Here is a 21,790-nt window from a genome sequence, read left to right as displayed (position 1 = left end):
GCACTACTGCTCATTGGGGACAGCCGCTGGTAACGGGGTAATCCTCAAGCCCCATGGGGCTCCCTCGTCACAGGCTTCAGGGTGGTCCACATGGGCACCAGAGCTGGTGCCCTCCTGGGGAGGTGCTTCATGATGATCAGGACACTGCTCCCACCCGCCAGCCCCACTGAGGGCTTTGTGCTCATTCAGGCGAGTTCGGGGGAGGAGCTCTTTCTTCTGCCCTTTTACCTAAGAGCAGGGTACTTTGAATAACACCCTTTCTGAACACACACAAAACCAGGGTAAAATAACCATCCCCTTTTTTTTTCCTGTTTTCAGTGTTGAAACAGCTTTCCAGGGATGTCATACACTTACCTGAGGGTGTCCTAACGTGTAAGGAAAGAAAGGAGAGAGAATGGGGGATGAAAGAGCCCAGGGATCTGGTATTTAATCTCAGCTCTGTTACTGACCAGCAGACATTCAACACTTTTTTTATGTGTGTGCTTTAGATTCTCCTTTCATAAATTGATGATAGAAAGCAATTGCATTGCCTTTTTAGCTCTTTTATAAAGTTTTCTATTAAAAAATAATAAAAAAAATTATTTGGGGAATTCTTCATCACTATTATAAATATGCTAATCCACTGTTAGTTGTTCCACATTTAAGTGCTAAAAAATTTCTGAAACACTGTCTCTAAATAAAGCAAAATACATAAAACCCAAGATTTAAACAACAAAAAAATTTCCTCAAGAAGAAATAAAGCTATTCAACCCCTTAGATTCTACTTTCAAATAACACTAATGAAAACAAGGTCTAATCATTATATTTATCAAATGTTATTACATATTTGATATGAGATATATACATACATATATTACTCCATAATAATTTTGGGTTTCTCCTTCTAGGATCTTTGGCCCTGGCTGATGACCTCAATGCAAAGCCACTGTCTGAAGGGAAGAGAGACTCGGACAAAGAATCTATGCTAAATGTATGTTTAGGTTTTTTTGTCATAACTCTCAATGTGTTGAGGTGTTCTGCAAAGTGAGCATTATTTATGAATCGCCCAGAGTTTATTCAGGCTTTATTTTTAGACTTTCTGAATGATAGAGAGCTGATAACTAGGCCAAAAAAATATGTGCAAGTTTCTTTAATATTTGTCCTAAAAAGATAAATTCTAAAAAAGAGTGTAGTATAAATTTAAAAATTCAAATTATACTTAATTTCAGATGGTTTCTAGTCTTAATTGTCTCCAGATTTTGATTGTTTTTTTTAAATACAATGTTAAAGGGAGGGAAGATGATCTCCAAAATAAGCAAGAAGATGTTGATTATAAAATAATTGCCTATACAGACACAAATGTTCCCAGGCAGGTGTTAGCAGATTCATTAACATTCAGTGCTAATAGTGACAGTAAGTTCTGTTATGCATGTTAACCTCACAATAGCTCCATCTTGTGGTTGACTAAATATTACCTGACGATTAATTTTCATTGAGATTCTGAGGTCGAAAACAAAAATTTTAAAAATGCTGGTGAGGAGATGAAATTTTACGTATGTTTAATTTCATTGCAGTTGTTTGCTAAAAAAAAATAGAAACAGAGGAACAGATACAAAAATAAAGCCTGAGTGTTTAGTAGTTGCCTTCAGTAGTTGCAATTTGCCATAATAAGTAGATAATTATAAAAGGGGGGGACAGTTTAGTTAAAATATTATTTTAGAAAACCAAATAAAAATTCATAAAGGTTATTATTAGTTTGTGTTTCATAAACTTAATAAAGTTCATGAAGTAATTCAATCCATAAAATTAATAAAAGTTATGATGAGTTTATGGATCATACATACACTGGCAGTTATGTTTTGTTTCTATTTCTTACAGTCATTCAAAAATGCTGCTGCTGCTGAGCAGTTTAACCTTGAAGCTGCAATTAAAAATATTCACAAAATGTCCAATGAACTGAAGAAACTAAATGGTAATTCTGAGTTTATCATCCAGCTAAACCGGAAGCTGTTTAAGGCATTACCTTAAAAAGTGTGCAGTTGTGAATGGCTTGTGTTTTCCATGTCATACAACTGTTTTTTCATCTAATCAAACAATTCAGTTGCTCTTTTGTTTTGACAAATTAATGAAACAGTAGTTACATAGAAATGGAATCATGTTAGCTAACCATGGGAAAAATCTGTTAGGTAGTCAAAGTCATTCCTTTGCAGGACAGTAATAGTTTCCTAATAGAAATATTACCAGTGTGCTAATATCAAACTTTATTTAACCTTCTTGAAGTAAACAAAACAAGGCAGTCCTTCAAATTTTTGAAAGAGTTGATAGATGAATCCTTCAACGAGTGCTGTATATAAATCGCCATTCCCGCAGCATCTACCATTCAATAAATACCATGATGATCCTTTGCACTTTGTCTTTCAGTGGAAAGCCACCTACTCCTTTGTGACCTTGTTTTGAATTTCAACCATCCTGTGAAGGCGAAAGATTTAAGAGAAGCTGAAGAAAAAACTTGGAGTTTGACAGATTAAGTAACAGCATCCATTTTCATGCATCATCTTCTATTAATAGTGCTTCAGTTTGAACTGTGAAGTAATAGTACGATTTCCTGCAGTTAGCCTATTTTTATTTTAAACTGAAAATGTGAAGTGGAAAAATGCTTTAAGTAGGTTATTGATTTTGAGAGATTTTTTTCAACCCAAATTTCCCAAATTAATCCCACTAGGGCTGGAAAGACTGATCTCATTAACTAGAAAGGTTAAGAAACTGGGCATGAAGCTTTTCCAGCGTGGTTGTCTCTCTTTAAACAAAGACATATTGGAACAGTGACACAAGATTTTAAATTACTTCAAGTCATTGCTCTCTTATCTCAGTTGTGCTCTGGAAAATGGGATAAGAAATAGTCAGTAAAGGAGGAACTGCAAATTGTCTCTTGATCTGCCTTCCTTATTCTAAAAATGTTGCTGAGGAAGGGGGCCAAACAGCAGATTACCTCTGGAAAACCGAAAGTACTTTCATTCTAGTTTCTGTAGTGACTTTCTAATGCACCTAGCTCAAAAGAAAGAAAGAGTTAGTGGTCTAAATACTCTATCCTGAAATCTTCTTGGCCCAAAATTTGAGTAGCCAGTATTTTTGTGTAGTTCATAACAATTAACATTCAATCATACTTTAATAGTGGATATGTTTTAATGTTGGTGTGTGTTTGTATTGATATGGAAAATATGTTTATCTGAATAATCAAGACCCTCTCTGCTGAAAAAAATAATTAGTGTTATAATTTGTTATGCTGGTTTACATTGTATTTCTCTTTCACTAATGAGATGATTTAAAACAAATAAAACACAATTCCATAGGAGGCATTTCTAGGTTATCACAATTTTCAAGGCATTACAATGGACTAGAATTACAACCTCCAGCTCATATAACATGGCAGTGGTAACAGGGCAGATGTTGTTCTTAATTTTAGCATTTTTTGAAAAACATACCTTATAACTGACTTTTCTGTCACAAGATTAGTAGTGAGCCTTCCTAAAATATTGGACTAGAAACAGATTTTCTCGGCTGAATAATTTTTAACTTTTTAATCCTTTGTCTTTTGACTCATAGTTGCATGGAAATTAAATTTGCTATCTTTGAATTCAAGCCCTTCACTAAATGTATTAGAAAGGAAGATAACATTTACAAAACATATATACTTGAGATAAAATTGTTTGTGAAATCTGATTATCTTATCAGAGAAGCTGTTACATGAAGATAACACAGAAGATATTTTTCTGCCTTGAATTTTGGTTCAGATGTTTTAAGTGATATACACACAAATGGCTTTAAAGGAAAGAAAGTGTGACAGTCTAAAATCATTATCAAACCAAGGTCTTGTCAGAAAACAAAGGTTACTAGAAAACCAAGGCAAAGACTTGGATAAATCCCACTTAATGAAGGAGAAGAAAAAACTCTCGATATAGTGTGCTTCAGTGGTCCTCAGTTGCAACTTATATTTTAGAACTGAGAACATTACTGTTTTTCGTGGAAAAATACAGTAAAAACAGAGAGCAGTTGTATAAGAGGAACTATGTTTAGCCTGATTGTGTCTGTCTGCTTTCTAAGAGATTTGGGCGTGTTCTGCCAATTAAGAACCACATGATGATAATCTCGTTGACTTGTCTCCTATAAAAAAGTTAGTTGCTTAATTTAGAGTCAGAAAGACACAGCTGAAGAGAGTTTTGTGTGAAGGGAGAAAAGCTTGTTTCTGAGTGAGGTTAGAGGATCCTAGGAGATACATAATTCCCAGTTGTGGGCTAAGACATGTCATCAATGAATTGTCAGTGGTATGGCAGAGAGAATAGGATACCTGTAGATTTTTTATTTTTCTAAAAAACTGTGAACAAAGACAGTTTCATAGCTGAATTAGACAGATGTGGACAGGCAGCTGCATATCCAGGGTTGGGGTTTTTTTTTGGTGTTGCAGAAACCTAGGTGTCTTTAGGATCCAGGTCAGAGTCTTTTCATAAAAGTGGCCAAAGTTAGATTTATTGGGAAGTGTACTGTGGGGGAAAAAAAAGGGCTTTTATTGTCTTTTGTCTACTTGTCAGCCTTGACAAGGTTTGGGTCTACTCTGTTTGACTGTAAATAACATAATTGCTGCTGCAGTTCTGATCTGAAAAATAGCTTACTCTTTTTTTTCTCTCCTATGAAAGCAGAGACTTGTATTGGTATTTATTTCATGGGTACTCTAATTTGGCATGGAAATCATTTCAAGAAGATATACATATGTTGGAAGAAAAAAATTCTCATGTACTGTATGATTAGTGGACAGTAATAAACACATTGTAGGAAAAGCAGATTTATAGAGTACTGCATTTAAGGCATAATTTAAAAATAACATTGTCCTTTTTCCTTAAAATTAAAAGGATTTTTAATGACTTCATGATTTTAGTCTGCTGAAAAAGGAAATATCCTGAAGTTTACAAACTTCAGTAGGCTTTGATGCTATACGTGATCTTCCTTAAGGTCTTACTTAAATATGTCCTGCAGCATATTTTAACATGCACTGGTTTCTTGAACCTCTGTCTTTTCCATCAATCAGAAGAAGAGGTGTTCTTTGAAAGTAATCGATGATATCTGCTACAGAAGAAAAATCCTGTGGGGTAGAAAAAGTGAGAAGGTTATGGTAAAAATGTCAGAATTATTAGTAGTTAGTAACACCAAAAGGCTTGGGTTTTTTTTAACTCTAAATATTTAGCAGTCTTATAAGGTCCAATAAATACTATCAGATAAGCTGTTTTAATTCCTGCCTTGATCTGTAGCTCAATAACTTCTAATCTAGTGTGTGTACGACCTACAGCAGTGTTGTGGAATTAATTTATGCAGTCTTGGCCTGTTCAATATATGAAGTTGGCGTTCTGCTTGACATGATGATTGCACATGAAAGTTCAAAAAAGGTGACTGATAAATTCAGAGAGTTCTGACTCAATCAAAACTGCAGTGCATGTGCTGACCAGGCTGTCTGGTGACAGTAAATCCGATGCAGTACTGCTGGACATAGGTAAACCAACAGTCTGGGAGCAAAGCAGTAAAGTTCACAGGATCACAGAATCCCAGGTTGGAAGGGACCTCAGGGATCATCTAGTCCAACCTTTCTAGGAAGAGCAGAGTCTAAACAAGATGGCCCAGCACCCTGTCCAGACGACTCTTGAAGGTGTCCAATGTGGCCGAGTCAACCACTTCCCTGGGGAGATTATTCCAATGGTGACTGTCCTCAGTGTGAAAAATTTCCCTCTGGTGTCCAATCGGAATCTCCCCAAGAGCAACTTGTGTCCATTCCCCCTTGTCCTCTCCGTGTGACTCTGTGTAAAAAGGGAGTCTCCATCTTCTTTGTAGCTGCCCCTTAAGTACTGGTACATGGGGATGAGATCCCCTCTGAGCCTCCTTTTCTCAAGGCTGAACAAACCCAGCTCTCCCAGCCTATCCTCATATGGCAGCTTCCCAGTCCTTTGATCTTCTTGGTGGCCCTTCTCTGGACCCCTTCCAGCCTGTCCATGTCTTTTTTGTATCACGGGGACCAGAACTGTACACAGTACCCCAGGTGTGGCCTGACAAGCGCTGAGTAGAGTGGAATAATGAATTTGGCAGCTTTGGATTTGCTCTCAAGTGTATATTCCCTTATCTGGTATCTTAGTGGTAAACAAACATTCCCTAACCAGGTATATGGATTTCTAAAAGCTGCATTCTAAGGTTATCCCTTCATTCCCTGAGTGCAATCAGGGGAATCTGATTTTACTTCCAGCAGTTACCTATTCTATCAGGAATAACTCTAAGACAATAAGCAGAATTCCACTAGAGTAACAGGTTCAGTAGCCTGACACTTAGGATTTAGACAGGTGATACCTTAAGACGAAGGGAAATAGTGTGAAAAACACATAGTACCTCTTTTCCTTTTAAGCCAGTTCCTAACAAATATATGTGATTTTGCTCCTGGTAACGAATCTGGATGTTGTATACTTTGTCTCTGTACAGCACCATCAGTACATATGGATGAGTAGCAGTTTTTCTTGAGCTGTCTCTTACCAAGAATGTTCCATCCTGAAAGATGAAAAAATGAAAGATGACAAATAAACATCACTTTGGGGTTTGATCAGTATAACAAGCTTAACTAAAGAACTCATGCTTTTAAGTGTTTGTTCTTTCTGACATCTCTTTCCTCCTAGTAAGAGAAACGGCACTATTAAAGAGTTCAGGTAATTTCTCAAATATTTTATTTTTCAATGTGCTACTTAAAACTTTCCTGCCTGATACAAATGTAGATTTTTAGGGAAGGGAGGAATGGTGTTCTATGAGGGAGAGATTCTGTTAAAGGAGGAAGTAAAATACCAAAGGCCAAACCTCATGTCATTTTAACCAGAAGAGCAGTTCATTTCTGGTAAGTGCCAGTCAAAGTTCGTATGCGAGTTTTATTTACAGGCAGCCTAAAATAATGGTAGTGTCTTTGTAATTTTGGTAAAGGCAGTGATACTGTCTCACTCTCTGTGTGCTTTTTGTCATTTCAGATGTATTTTAACAAGTATTCCATTGAAACACCCTTTCTTAAAGGCATTGAATTGTAATCTCATAAGCTGGACCTTAGTACAAGTCATTGAAATGCTGTACTTGTCATCTTCAGCTCACTGCATGTGCTGTGAGGCACCACAGAATAAACAGATTTCCCACAGTGATGGGATCCAAGTTAGTTCACCTCCACACGCACAGTTAAGCCTGGGTTTCATCTGTTTGAATCTGTACTTCTTTTTGCTGGTAAATATGGCCTAGAAAATTGTGGGGTTCCATCTCATCTAATTCAAGCTATCTAAAACTTGGAATTTACAACAAGTTGCTCACTGGTGACAGAGAACTATTTCCAGAGAACAAGTCTCTCCTCCTAAGAGAGGCGAGGGGGAACTGCATTCTGGAGACACATAATTTATTCTCTTGGACTATGCAAAACAACAGCCTTCATGGCTGGTTTAGACTACATGTGTAACTTTTATGTGGGTAAAGATATTCAAGGTAAATCCCTCACTCTAAGTATCTATATTGAGGCTATAACCATACCATGTTATTTACCTTCACTCTTCCCATATGACTGCAAGGACATCTAGCTAGGAGATGGTAAGAATCACCAATGATTTAAAGAGTACCTTGTTTATTTTTCGAAGAGCTGCTTCTGCTTCTGGCCGACTAACATAAGCAACATACCATTCATCGTTTAGTGAGTCCTATGTTTTTTGTGAGAGAGGATAAAAGAGAAAGTCAGCTGTCAATGAATTAGCTTGTGATGTTAACAACATACAAGTAAGTAGAGAGAAATTTGAATGTGAGGGATGTTTGGGTTTGTGTGCAGAATCTCTGAAGGTATGAGCTTCAGGGATCATACTGGTATAGAAGTAGCACTAAATGATCTTAAAATTATTTGCTCACTTGGATAAATTTGAAAATACTAAAGACCTAGCTATAAGATGTCTGCAGGTAAGCTAGGAAAACATATTTCCAAATATTTTCAGTAAGAGATAGATTTTAAGTGACATTTTCTCTTTTGTCTGCCTGGGACACTAGCATCCGTTGCCTTAATTTCTCTGAGTTTTTTTAAAAAATAATTGTATATTTTACTTTTATTTTTTAACTATCATCTAAGACAATAATGCAGACTTCCTGTGAACATACCATGTATGGTTGCCAAGCAGTGTTATCAACAGGACTGGTTTCCTCTAAACTTGTCATATTTAAAGAAATGTGAAACAAAAATGCACTTAAAGGGTATGAATTCTTTACCCACCAAGGTTTTGTGGAAGGAGAACTGAATATGTAATGCTAGTTGAAGGCAATTTTGCAAAACAAATAATCCAGCAAACAAGTATTTTTCTTATTTTGTTTTACTGGGGTTTTGCTGTTGTTTTTCTTGGTGAAGACAAAATAAGGCTCTAAATTTTGACACAGAAAAGGAAACTGAAAGTACCTACTAACATCCTGACAGTGACTACTAACTAGAAAAACAACTTTGAAAAATGTTCTCTCTTGAAATCAGAAAATTTGCTGTGTTTAGCAGTTATGGGTAATACTTGTAATGTTTTGTACCTCATCGTCCTCCATGTTCGTTTGGTGAGCAGTCTGTCTGCTAGGAATTGGCAATGGAGGTCTCATGTCAGCTACGCCTCTTGAAGGAGATCTGCTGTTGCTGCCTTCAAAGATATAAAAGTAGAAAAAAATTAAAACCAGGTTAAAACCAGGAAAATAATTTAATCTGTGGATTGCATACAGGGTGTACAATCTTGATTTAATAAGTCATGAAGGATTTATATCACTCTGATACTGAGACATTTTGAATTGATTTGAAATCAGATTTAGGGCTCTGTATGAAATCAGGTTCTTCACATTAAATCATCCGTGCTGCACAGGGACTTTAACTGAACTCTTGCAGTTCAGGTTTCCTTAAAATCAGATGAACTTGAAATAGAGGTTACATCTGTTTAGCTTCTGTACCACAATTTCTCAGTTGAGAGCATCTGCAGTTTCTTTAGACAGAAGTAATGTTGTCTCCTTGCATTCCTTGCCTTCTTAGCATGGAGAAACTAAAAAATATCACTAAGGCATTGGCAGCTGTTACCGTATGTGAAAAATTATTTGCAGAGCAATTGATTTCTAAGCTTCCTTTCTTTTTAGTTGTTATGACGAGATAAATATGCAGCATATTTCACATGGAAAGTGTTTTCTCCCTTTTTCAAGAGTATTAGTATACCACAGTGACTTGCAGGTAGTGTTGCTCAGCTCTCAGTAGTATTAGCTATATTGAAAAAGATGCTTATATGAAGTTTTGACGATAGTTTAACTAGGCAGTAAGCCCAAACTTCATGGGGAAAAAAACATCTTAGATTCAGATTAAGTAAGTTACACAAGATGCCTTTCAGGAACTTGATAGTTTTCTGTTCACGGTTCAAACAGAAACATCCATAAAGAAAAAAAAAAAAAAAGAGTAACTGCACTGAAGCCACCTTTCAACTTTCAGTCATTTTTGTACAAAAAATGCAGGAATGCAGGATACAAACCTAGATGTAAGCGTGGTGGTAGTGAGCCACTTGAAGACAGGTTTCTAGCACTGTTTAAAAAAAAAAAAAAGTAGTCAGTATAAATACAACATTGCTATAAAACATTTATGTGCTCTGAAGAACTGATCTGGACTTCGTGCCTGTCCTACAGAATGTGAGATCCTCTTAAGACCTCTGCAGGATAAGGATAGCCTTCTCTTTCATCTTTTTGTTTTCCTTTTTATACAAGTAGATCCACCACTAAGTTTTCTTGAAGCTCAGTATCTGGGAATAAGGTAGAGGGAATCAGTAATGGACCATCAAGACTTCTGTATCAGGATCAATGCAGAAACCTACTTCGGCTTGTTGAGTTTTCACAGGGGATGACTACTTTATTCCCCTGAAGCAGGAAGCACAGGAATGCTTGCTAGATGCTTCTTTCTGTGGGGTTCTACTTATAGAGTAATTTTTCTTGTGGCTACTATAACATTGTTGATGAAAATGCCATTTCTCATCCTTAAAGTTGCAACTATGGGTGTGGAGCTACAGGAGAGAGTCCAGAAAAGGGCCACTAATGGGATAAGGGACTGGAGAATCTCATGTATGAGGAAAGGCTGAGGGAGCTGGGACTGTTTAGCCTGGAAAAGAGAAGGCTCAGGAGGGATCTTACCGATGCATATAAATACCTGAAGGGAAAGCCAGGCTCTTTTCAGTGGTGCCCAGTGACAGGCCCAGAGGCAGTGGGCACAAACGGAGGCACAGGAGGTTCCTTCTGAACATCAGGAAACACTTTTTTACTGTGAGGGCAACTGAGCACTGGAGCAGGTTGCCGAGAAAGGTTGTGGAGTCTCTGTTCTAGGAGATATTCAAAAGCTGTCTGGACACAGTGCTGGGCAGCCTGCTGTAGGTGATCCTGCTTGAGCAGGGTGGGGTTGGACCAGATGACGTCCAGAGGTCCCTGCCAACCTCAACCATTCTGTGATTCTGTGAGCTATGAGCTGACAGTGGCACAGAACTCATATCCACAGCACCATAACACTTCCATGTGCCTACACTTTCCCTCCTGTGTTCGTTCTTATGCTTTTTGTTAGAAAATCTACAATATCTTTTTATGGCCTTATCCCAGAACCCATACCCAAAACTTCTCAAAATGAAGAGTCTCAATCTTCAATTTTATTTTTTTTTTCACCAGATAGGGAACAAACTGCCTGCATGATTTTCCTTTACAGTTCATGTTTCTCTTCTGCTTAAATGAACTGTACAAAAAGCTCTGGGATGAATATGTTAATTATATTTGCAGAAAAAAACCACCTTATCATGACTTGTGATTCATGGGAGAGTATCAGCCAAATGGGGGCCTCTGCTATAGCAAAATTTGGCAGTGGTGTTGGAATATAAGCAGAAGTGTTCATCATAGGAATAGTTCATATTTGCATATAACCTCGCTATTGCTACTGCAATATTTGTTCTACTGGGGTGTCAGCAGTTCCAGAGGATGCTGGTAAATGGGAGGAATTCATCAAAGAGCCATTAAAAAAATAAAGAGATTAGAAAATGTACTTCAGACTTATACTGAAGGAGCCCACCCCAGCTCATCAAAGGCTAAGACTGTTGCACACTACATCAGAAATCCAAATCTAATTAAGGGCTCTTCCATCTTGCAAATGAAGAAATAACAATCTAATATTTGGAAGTTTAAGCTAGAAAAAAAATCATAGTTGAAGCAAGGTTCACAATTTTAAATAGGAATTATTAACCATTAGTGTAAAATTTAGTGGAAGGGTGGTGAAATTCTTTCAGATTCAACTCTAGACAACTAAGGTTGTGGGGGTTTTTAGTTTTGAAGCTATTAGTAGTCACAGCTGTAGCACTTAAGCTCCCAGAGTATGCAGAATATTTTTAAAGAAGGCCCTTTTTGACCTACATCCTGCATACTTTTCTAGGAGAAGATGATCCCTTCCCAAAAGGGCTTGTCATTCTTTTGGATCCTGCAGGCAACAGGTGAGATGTCTCGGGAATGGAAGCATTGTACCATGTAGGCCCTAAAATACTTCCTTGACATAAAGCTGAGAGTTTTGCATTTTTTCATTTGTTGCCTGATGGACACTATCTGCTTCACTGAATACAGATCTGCAATTATATGAGGATTCTCCTTGACAGTAGGAACAACACAAATAAGCATGTGGTTGAGGCAAGGGTATAGCCTGAAAAATAATGGACTCTTTCAAGTAGTTACCTTGTGTTTGCCTGAGAACCCTGTAGCCACGTATATACTATTATTTGCTAAATTGCAAAAAGATTGTGATTCAAAAGGAATGACACAATAATGGGTGAACAAACCTTTCTGCACCAGGCATACTGTTGGATCCTGGCTTAGGTGGAGGCTTGACAGATTTGGATGGAAATGTATTGGAGCTGTATGGGGGCAAAGATAGCTGTGGCACTGGTCTTTGGGGTGCAGCTGTGGAGAGGAAGAGAAGGGACATTCTTAAATGAGGTACTTCTGTTTAATTAGCTAAACATAATGGAGTAAAAACTGTTCTGTAAAAAGTCCTTGATATGTTAGTTACAGATTGTAAACTCCTATGGTCAACTGAGAACTTAAAATTAAGTATTAAAATTAAAAATAAACTGCAACAGGTTTGAGCAACATTTACATTTTCTAACTTCTGTTTTGGATAAGTCACAATTCAGATACCTTAACTGCAGTAGAGCTGAAGGTGGTATGTAACCACGTGTTCTCTGTTACTTTGCTTCTAAATAGTGGATTTGAGGTTACCTTTTTGAACTTCATTCCATTTTGAGGTTTCTCCCATATCATAAACAACAGCATAAAATAAAACACTCTTTCTGCCGTGTCCTCAGGCATCAGCAGATTAACTGCACCCTGCACAGCTTCAATAGCACTATTCTGTATGGAGTCTTAGGGACAGTGATAATTTGTAGACACTTGGCCAAATGTTCTGCTTCTCTTACGGCATCACTTTACCAACTTCATTTTAGGAACCAGGACTCTGAAGTAATTTATAAATACTATTATTACATGAAACAAGTTCTGCTTCTGTTCATTAGAGTAAATAACATTACACAGAAGACAAGTACCAGCAGGGTTTGACTGAATGTTTTGTTGAAAACTGGGGCAATATCAGGCTTACATGCCTGGCTGTTTGCTGCTGCGTGCAGATCACAAATCTCTAAAATGAATGTGTTTCAAAATAAGAAATCCTGCTGTCTTGTAACTGGCTGACTGAAGGAAGCTATTAGCTATTGATTTCCTCTCTTTTGCAGCTTCGATATATAAATCTGCATGGGGTACTTTATAAGCATTCTACAACCAGTCAAGATACCACATGACTTTTTGAAATTTCTCTAAAGAAACAACTCTGAAAGTTTTTTTTAAATTTTTTTTTTAGAACTAAGACAAAGAAGGCCTTTAAGTTTTAAAAATCACTGTAGAAATACTTACTGTCGTCTTCTTCCTGGGGAGACAAAAAAAAATAAACATTAGCAACATATTATAGCACAGTTCTTAGGAATATTTTACAAAACAAAAACATGGAAGTAGGTGAATTTTGAGTATACAAGAACTCTAATATCTATACTGTCACTTTTATCTATAATGCTGGGGTTTCTGTCTTCATGAAACACCAAATAATTTTTAAAGTTCCTGCATTAAGGTGAGCTATTATTTACAAATTAGCACCGAGGTAGATGTCCCATAATGGGTCTTGACCCAAAGTAGCCAGAAGCTCTCAGCAGGTGTAAACTTGCCTTGTTCCTCACTCTTCTGAGAGTGTAGGCTCTCAGAGTTATCTGAAAGTGAAATCCTTAAGTCAGCTTAAGCTGAAAAAAACCCCAAGCCCTAAAACGTAGTGTTAAGCAAAGTCACTTCTCCTATGTCATAAAAAAATTCTGGCCTTATTCTTCCTGTTATGTAAGATAAAGTACTCAGGGAATAAATAGAGCTTGATGTAGAAGAACTGTTTAAAAAGAAACTATGTTCTATGAAAGATCCATGAGTATAACTTATTATTAATTTATACATGTACTTCATTTTATTGTACTCCCTATACCTTTAAATATTTGCTTTGAGACCATACTTACTTCATTTTTTTTGTGTTGTGGCCAACCCTGCCTGAAATGAAACAGAGAAAACAAAACATGAATCATAGGTGGAATATTACTCATTCACTTTGTGTGTGTTAGGCCATATAAGACATGAATTTATAGTAAGTTTACAGACCCAGTGAATGCAGAAACATTTTTTTCCCCTACATAAAAATATCTACGATTCTACTTTTCAGCCATAATCTAAGACATTATGGTAGTCCTTAGCCCATCTTGATTCTATCAACAAAGAAAATGTCTGATGAATTGATTATAAAATTAGAGCTTAAAACAAGTTTTTACAATTATGAAACATTAGACTTCAAGTCTTGAACTCATTTATAGTACTTAGCAACATTGCTGGAGCATATGATAAGCCTTCCAGTCTTCGTTTCTCTGATGAATTATCCTGGCTGATTAACAGATATCAATTACTTTTTTATTTTCTTTTAATATCAGTCACACTGTTCAGCCCACAAGTTATCTAGAAAATGCTAGAGAATGGTCTAGTTCTGCTAAAGAATGGGGTTTGCTGTTATGAAGGAGTTTTTCAGGCTAGTAAAATCAATGGTAGGAAAGTAAAGCTTTGTTTTTCTAATATCCTAAAGAAAAAAAAATAGCAATAGAACTCATGAAAGAATGTTCCCTAGAGCAAGAACTTGGTCTGGTTGAAAACACATGATTTGTATATTTCTTTGTGCAATTTGGAAGTGAGTCATGCCCTATGTAATGGCTGTTCCAGGTATGACTGGCGAGAGAACTTTTTCTGCATTCACACTTTTCTGTAGCCGAGAGCACATCCATGCATAGTCATAAAGCAAAACATTGATAGCTGCAAGACATTGCTGACACACAGTAGCAGTAAATTTTACTATCCTGTGTTGCTTATCCATATTTTTGTTAGATTTAATTTATCCTTTATTAAATTTCAATTAAATGAACACTTACTTTACAGGGGTTTGCTTCCTTAGAGGAGACGGATTGCCTCTTTCATATCTGTCACTTGGTGGGACAGGAGGTTTTGGCATCATTGCTAGCTGTTCCCCCAGAGATCTAAAGCAGGAGCAGGATGGTGAAATAAAGGCAAAAAGCTGCTTACTAAGAAATAACTGGGTAATACCGGGATAGAGAATCTCATTCCAGGGGCAAAACTCTTACCTTAGCTGCGAAGTCAGAGGCTGTAAAACAACAAGGAATAGTTAAGAGAATGTGTAAGTGTATCAAAATAGGTGGCAAACATCAATAAGCACCCAACAAAAAAGATCTTACCTTTTCAGGTAAACCTGGCTTCCTCCCTGAAAATAGTAAAAGCTTACACTTAGAAAAAATTAAAGATAATAATTAAACTTTCTATTAAATGAACAAGTTTTGCATATCATTGAAAGGGAATTTTGCAGATTGAAGCACTCAGTCTCCTGCAATGTAAGCCAGAAAAATGTTTTGGCTTTACAAGAGATGGCAGAACTGCAGTATCTCTCATTGAAGGAAAATTTAAAATTTTTCAGAGGAATGTTTTATAATCTTATTTTCTATGGTTCAGGTTTGAATTACTGGATACTTTTATGCAATTACATAACAGATGAAAGTGTTCAGATAATATTTATTAAAATAATTTAAAAATAAAATAATAGTCTCTTTAGATTCTTTGTAAAATATGGTTTTCAGGTCTGAAACAAATGCCTTTTTTTCCCTTTGTTTTTTCAGCTGTCAGTATTCTTTTAAGTCTCGGTGCCAAATTACATATAATGATGTATGCAGAGTTTGATTAGCTTTGTATGCAAAAGTTGTTTCCTCTTTTAACCTACTAAATTTTTCCTTGTTCATTCACTTAAGTATTACATCAAACCTTTATTGCACAGGGATCTCATAATGTCTTGCTGTTCAACTAGTCCTGAGCTAGGGTTGCTACTTTCTAGATACAATTCCTCTCACTTTATAAATACAGCTCACATTATTTATTCATAAACAGGTCACCTTGGATGGGACTGGATTACAGCACGTTTGATTGAGCTTTGTTCTTTTGCATGGACGATATTCAAACTGATAATTCTGAATAATTAAAAAAGCCCCATGATATTAGCATAAGCAAACACTGACCTGATCCTGGGCTTTCTCTGTCAAATGGTGGAGCAAGGCGATCCAGTGGGGGTTTTGTGCTTCTGTCTATAGAAGGAGCTGGGGCTAAACACAAAAGCTGTGTAAGATAATATGCTAATACAGGTCAATATATCTTTATGTTGCATAGCCATGAACTGGTGTTACTTCTTAGAATAAAAAGTGAGGCTTCTGTATAAATAGTAGACAAGAGTGGAACTGAGGAGATATTGGCAAAAGTTAGGTGTTAAATAGCCCATGAGAAAAGCTTTACAAAGAGAAAACCAGCTGTACTTACGTTTCAAAGGTTTGATATTTTTGTCTCTACTCAAGTCACTGTTGCTTGGTGGAGGAGGAAAAGCTGGCAGCTAAAACAAATATTTTACATGTGGTTAAAGTGTGTCTTCACCTTTCTGTTTTAATTTTCGTATATTAACCCCACCACACCGTATCTGCCAATCTTTGTCTCCGGTACAGCACAAGGAATAGGTCTGTGATCAGCACAGGAAGGATAGGAGCCATTACCACTCCTGAATTGCCTCCATCCATTTCATCTCACAAGAAATACTCTAGTGGGATGATATTTTGAGGGAGGGCATGAGTGTTGTCAAAGGAAAGAAACAGGAGCTTCAACAGTGCTGCTCTATCTTTGCCACTTCAATGCAGCAGGTGTTAGTTTTGAAAACTGTTATTGAAATTAGTGGGTGTAAATTTGTAGTTGAGAAATATGCATTAAGACTATTTACTGACTGTTGCTGAATGAGGCAGGGGGACAGGGGTCTGTTCTTTGTTACTGGGAGAGCTGAGGTCAAACAGCATTGTATTATCAGCAGCTGTGAAAGATGTTTGCATCTAATCCTAGTTTTCTCCAGACAAATGCCTTCCCATGATCATTCTTATTCCAAAAACCCAGAGCAGTCTTAAGAATTCATGACACCTAAGAGTCCTATGTGTTTTATGTATATGTACTATGACACTGGGTCAGACCAAAAGTCTCTCTATCGCACCCTAAAATTACTTTTATTTGTGTATATGAGTAGGTCTAATGTACATGTGTTCTGGCATACAGTGAACCTGTAGTGCCAGTTGTAAACAGCACAATAGCTTTGAGTTTTGAAGTATTCACAGGACACACAAAAAAAAAAAAAAAAGAAAAAAGAAAAAAGAAAAAAGAAAAAAGAAAAAAGAAAAAAGAAAAAACCTGGTTCATCAATCAGGATTCTCATTATACAGTCCCTTATGCTTTTACATCATCTTAATTCAGTTGGACAATTGCTAGCAGTATAGCTTGGAAAGACTTAGCCTTTTTTTTCTTTTTACAAATATCACTAAAGAAACAAAGAGGGATTTACTAGAAATCTATAATTTATATGGGAGAGGCATTCACAGGTGGATACAAATTTCCAGTGTAAAGAAACAGTCAAGTAATGTGAAATATGTTTGTCCCATGAAATATAATTGTTCAATGAAAAAATGACCACCTGAACAGTTCATATCTATTTTGATGGCTGAAAATCTTCCTCTACATACACTATCTGAATAAAAATGGGATTACACTTGGACTTCTAAGAAGGTACTAGCAAAGGAAATAGATGAAATGTTAAGAAAGAAACGTACAGAAACACCTCTTCCTCCAAATGAGGCTGGTACTGGGGATGGGCCAGGTCGCTGGGGTGGTACTGGAGGCTGATGTGAAGATCTAGATGTTGGAGGTCTGTCTAAAGACAACAAAAATCCAAAGCTAAGCAACTACACAAGCAGTATGGTTATTTTATTCTCATTAGATGTTTATGAAAAAGAGCCCTTACAATAGCCCGCATACTTGAGTTAATATACCATAAAGACATTGTTTTTATATATAGCAAGCAGTTGCTTTATGATCAATGTTGTTTTGGGAGTTACAGGCTTGTCTGTCCCTTTCGTGGTGAGGTGACTCCATCTGATAGTCTATTGGCCCACACCATTTATTTTCATTCACTGCAGTACAGTGACCGTGTGAAACACCAGCCAGTCTAAACAGCAGTTTTGGGCTCCTGTATTTGACTCCACAACTGCAGGCTGCGGAAGAATCAGGCATTAAAAAATGACAAGCAGAGAAAGCTGATCTTGTTCTTTTCCCAGTTTTCACTGGAGTTTTTTGCCACTGTTGTGACAACTTGCTCTGTTCAAGACTGCACTACTAAAGCTAATACAGTATACTCATATGTTTAATTACAAGTGGATTCAAACCAAAGGCCAAATAATGCACACATCAAACAAAACTAATATTAATTCAACAGAGCTTGTCTGAAGTAGGAAATTTAGCGTTAAAAGTAACATAGCCACCAACGTGCAGTTAAGTTTGTGTCACTGAATCTTGTTCATAAGCTATACTGTTGATTTAACACCTTATGTATTCCACTACCAGCCACCTAAAATCTGGCTGATAATCTGTGAAAATATAATTTACAAGTTATTAATAACACTTGATTTTTAGTAATTACCTATATAATCTGTGTTGTTTGCAAGAGACTTGGCAGGAAATATGACATTGTGGTGTGCTTCATCGTTATTGGATGGAGGTGGCTCATAGCCATCACTGTCGTGTTCTGCTTCCTCAGGTTCTTCTGTTGGTGATTCATAGTCAGCCTCATCTTCCTTTTCCTGGTCATCATCAGGGCTTTCATAGTCATCATCTTCTTCATCCTGGCAAATGTACATAAAAGGTGGATGTGGTAACAGGATACTAAACACTGCAGTGCAATTTCCTTGTGGCCTTTCACTATGGTAATTTTCACTCTGCAGGATATCAAGCTTTTACAACCAGTTTGAGTGAAAAAATTCTCTGTTGAAATCAGATGGAGAAAGGAGGCAGCATTTTATTAATGCATACAGCAGTCTACAGCTTAAGAAAGGAAATTAGTATAATTTCATAACAGTAACTGCAGTGGAAGGTCAAGATAAGGTGATAGCTTATTGAAATGTGCAGTGCCTTTGTTTTAGGTAACAGACAAGGCACCAGCAAAAAAGTCAGTGCTTCCTAGAAACACTGGAGTAGCAGCTGATGCCTGTTGGCATTCATTCTTACTTAATAGCATGTACTCTACAGCCTGCAACTCAACTTTTTAAAAATGGTTCAGAAAAAATGAGGTCTTTGATATGGACCTTGGTGCCTTCCACTGACCAAAACCAAAACAGCTTCATACGACTTGCAGGACCTAGTGAGATCACAGCAAAAATATGGTAGTGGTCGTTGCACACATCTTCTGTGCAATCTGCCAAGGCTTACAAGAAAAAGAATACTTAATTTTTCATTGGTGTCTTGGCTGAAATTTCCAGACTAGCTCTGTATTGACATACAGAGTGCTCTATAGGCAGTAACTTTTACCTCTTGTGCTCCTAAAATAGCAGCAAATCTCCTGCAGACTTAGTAGCAAGGGTTTTTTTTTTAAATGCCTGTCCATTTTTTGCAAAAAACCATTGGCACTGGTCAATGTAAGAGAACCTCATAAACCCAGATTGTGCATCAGTCAGCTTACTCATTTATCTAGCTGAGTTGTGTATGCTTCATCTAACGACATTTAGCGATGCATTTTCTATGCCAAAAGGCAAAAGGAACTTTTGCAGTCTAGCGGGCTTCAAAAAGCTAGATTCTTCAACAAACCAACTCTCAAGAATAAAATGGCAAGTATTTGCCATTGAATAACGTAGCAACCTTTCCTTTACTAGCCACCCTTTTAAGAGCTTGAAATAGATATATAAAATTCAGCTAAGGTTCTGTGGAGACCTAGTCATAGGCTGTGAGCTTCTACTTGAGCCAGCAGTATAGGACTGCCATTCTGAAGCTCTGTCTTGCATTACTGGGGAGACCCTTTTCTCAGTGAAGAAATTTGTATGCAGCTACTCCAATCATTCATGCTCCTGCTTCTCGTTCTCCTCATCCTAACACACCCTGCCATTGCTCACTCCATCCTTGCTGCCCAAAGTAGATAATGCAAGAAATGATAGACCTTACAGAAGAGGTAATCCATTCAACCAGTAGGTTTTGTTAATCCTGATACTCACAAATGAAGACCAGCCACCGTCTTCTTGACTGTATCCTGCATAAAGAAGCATAATGACAGGCTTCTTAGCATGTAGAACTTTAAACTGTCAAGATGTAACTTGACAAAAAGGACACAAGTCCCAGATCAGTTCTGAACCACAAAACTATGTCACAGGACCAAGGTAGGTCTTTCAAAGGCAGTCAGTCAGTCATGAAAGGTATTACGAATAACATTCTGATTCAAAACTAAGAGCATAGTTATCCTTATATGAGATGGTATATGTGCTGTCACTTCAGTTTGTCCTACACTTCAGTTTTAAATATAATTTGAAGTATAATGCTTTCAGAATGAGCAGACTTCTTATCTCTGTTTTATACTACTTTAGCTTTCATATCAAAAGGTTCTTTAATTTCAGTAGGATCGGGGGAACACAGTAGTTTGCAGAAGTTTTAAATGCTTGTGGCCTATTAAGAAAATAATTGAAATAAAAATTCAGAACACAGCAGACATCTAGAAGCTTACCTCTGTAATACAGGGTGCTGCTAGGAGTAGGGGCAGGCAGCAGAGATGTTGGAACAGAAATATATGAGCACTGATACTATGTATTGGGTTAAAGAAGGGCAGTTTGGGGATGCTCATGTAAATGTCTCTGCTCGTGCCTTTCTTCACCATCTTTTCTATTTTAAAAATATTTCTTTTACTTGTTCTCCTGTAACTACTCTATTCTTTTTTGCAACTTCTTCATGCTCTCATCTTTTCCTGTTTGTTGTTTTGGGTCCTGTCATCATCCCCTCCTGCCCCAACCCCCACTCCCCCAAGCCCATTTACTCTGATCTGGAAGGATTAACTTAATATTTTAATAATTTTAAACACTTTTCATTGTTAGAGACTATCTGCAAGTACACACTTACCTGGATTTTCAGGACTTTTTTGTGTTTGGGCCCTACAACAAAGATACAAATAAATTCCTTCCATTTGCAATTCTTAAATATTTGAAGCATGCTAAAATCTACTGTGAATAAAGGTAATAGTTAGCTCTAACAGTAGAATGAAGTCTATATAGGTGAGTTTAACTCTGCACAAAAATGCCAAGAACACACTACTTCATATTTCACATGCAGGATCCTAATATAAGCTAAACTGTCTTGAAAAAATTCAAGTCAGCGAGGTCGAGCGTTTAGAAACAAGGGGACTCAGTAAACATATTTACAAGAGGCCCCAGTCCTGAAACTAGAAACTTGCTTTACTGAATCCATTACAGTTTTCAATTCTAGTTTTGAACGCTAGTTAACGAAAAGGTGTAGAATCATGTTATGAAATAATATGAAACCATGTTACGATTTTTATCTAAGACTAGACTTAGATTTTCATTGTATATAAATATAAATTTTTCTTTTCTCATGCAATGTGCTTGCAATTTTTGCTCATCTGTTGCAAGAGTATGATATTCAATAAGTCATAAAGTATTAAAGAGCGTAATGATGTACATGTCTGTGAAATGCATTATTGATGATTTATTAATGCAATAGTATTTGCTTAGGCTTTATAGCATTCCTAAAGATTAATTGACTCACATGGAAAATTGCATGAAATTTATCTGTTACTTGGTTCTGGACATGGCAGACATAGGGTGTTCGAGGGCTCAGGCTTTGCTCTTCTCAACAGATTACATTAACAAAACAGAGTTTTATTTTATATCATTTCCAGGCTGTCCCTCTGACCCATGTATTATTGATCAAATGGAAAACAGTCCAGAAAAGATACATGTGAAAGCTTTGAAAGAGAAAGCAGAATTGTTTTACTTACCGTTTTGGGAAGAAAGATAGCCTCCCTTCATTTCTGTTTATTTCTTGACTTAATTTACTTACAATTCTATTTAAAAGAAATACAAAAATAGTTTAAAAAAACCTCCTTGAAACTTGTCAATCATTTTCTTAGCTGTTTCCCTCAATATTTACTAAATTAAATCTGGTAATTCAGAATTATTATCTACTATGTGGTAAGAATATTGAATTTATCATCTTATTGCAAAGTTGC

At 36.8% G+C, this 21,790-nt stretch overlaps 1 protein-coding gene across 3 annotated transcripts in view; it reads right to left on the bottom strand.

The window, feature by feature from the left end:
- Positions 1-960: 960 nt before the first annotated feature.
- The window catches only part of LCP2 (lymphocyte cytosolic protein 2), a 35,089-nt gene continuing 14,259 nt past the window's right edge, over positions 961-21,790 (bottom strand). For 2 of the 3 annotated variants that reach the window (XM_064458918.1, XM_064458920.1), the window contains 18 exons: positions 21,560-21,625; positions 20,665-20,696; positions 19,773-19,807; positions 18,212-18,413; positions 17,346-17,446; positions 16,027-16,096; positions 15,732-15,815; positions 14,904-14,929; positions 14,793-14,812; positions 14,583-14,687; positions 13,621-13,662; positions 11,868-11,990; positions 9,549-9,598; positions 8,581-8,684; positions 7,647-7,724; positions 6,400-6,555; positions 4,991-5,113; positions 961-2,448 (listed from right to left, as the gene is read on the bottom strand). In XM_064458918.1, the coding sequence (XP_064314988.1) occupies positions 4,991-5,113; positions 6,400-6,555; positions 7,647-7,724; positions 8,581-8,684; positions 9,549-9,598; positions 11,868-11,990; positions 13,621-13,662; positions 14,583-14,687; positions 14,793-14,812; positions 14,904-14,929; positions 15,732-15,815; positions 16,027-16,096; positions 17,346-17,446; positions 18,212-18,413; positions 19,773-19,807; positions 20,665-20,696; positions 21,560-21,625 (1,417 nt within the window). In that variant the 3' untranslated portion in view covers positions 961-2,448. Of the gene's footprint in view, positions 2,449-4,990; positions 5,114-6,399; positions 6,556-7,646; positions 7,725-8,580; positions 8,685-9,548; positions 9,599-11,867; positions 11,991-12,993; positions 13,007-13,620; positions 13,663-14,582; positions 14,688-14,792; positions 14,813-14,903; positions 14,930-15,731; positions 15,816-16,026; positions 16,097-17,345; positions 17,447-18,211; positions 18,414-19,772; positions 19,808-20,664; positions 20,697-21,559; positions 21,626-21,790 lie in introns of all 3 variants that reach the window. The other variant, XM_064458919.1, reaches the window with a different exon arrangement.

The sequence above is a fragment of the Phalacrocorax carbo genome, chromosome 8 (assembly GCF_963921805.1).
Source record: "Phalacrocorax carbo chromosome 8, bPhaCar2.1, whole genome shotgun sequence".
In the NCBI taxonomy this organism is placed as follows: domain Eukaryota; kingdom Metazoa; phylum Chordata; class Aves; order Suliformes; family Phalacrocoracidae; genus Phalacrocorax; species Phalacrocorax carbo.
Note: the sequence above shows the minus strand (reverse complement) of the source record. Positions and strands in the feature narration are given on the sequence as shown.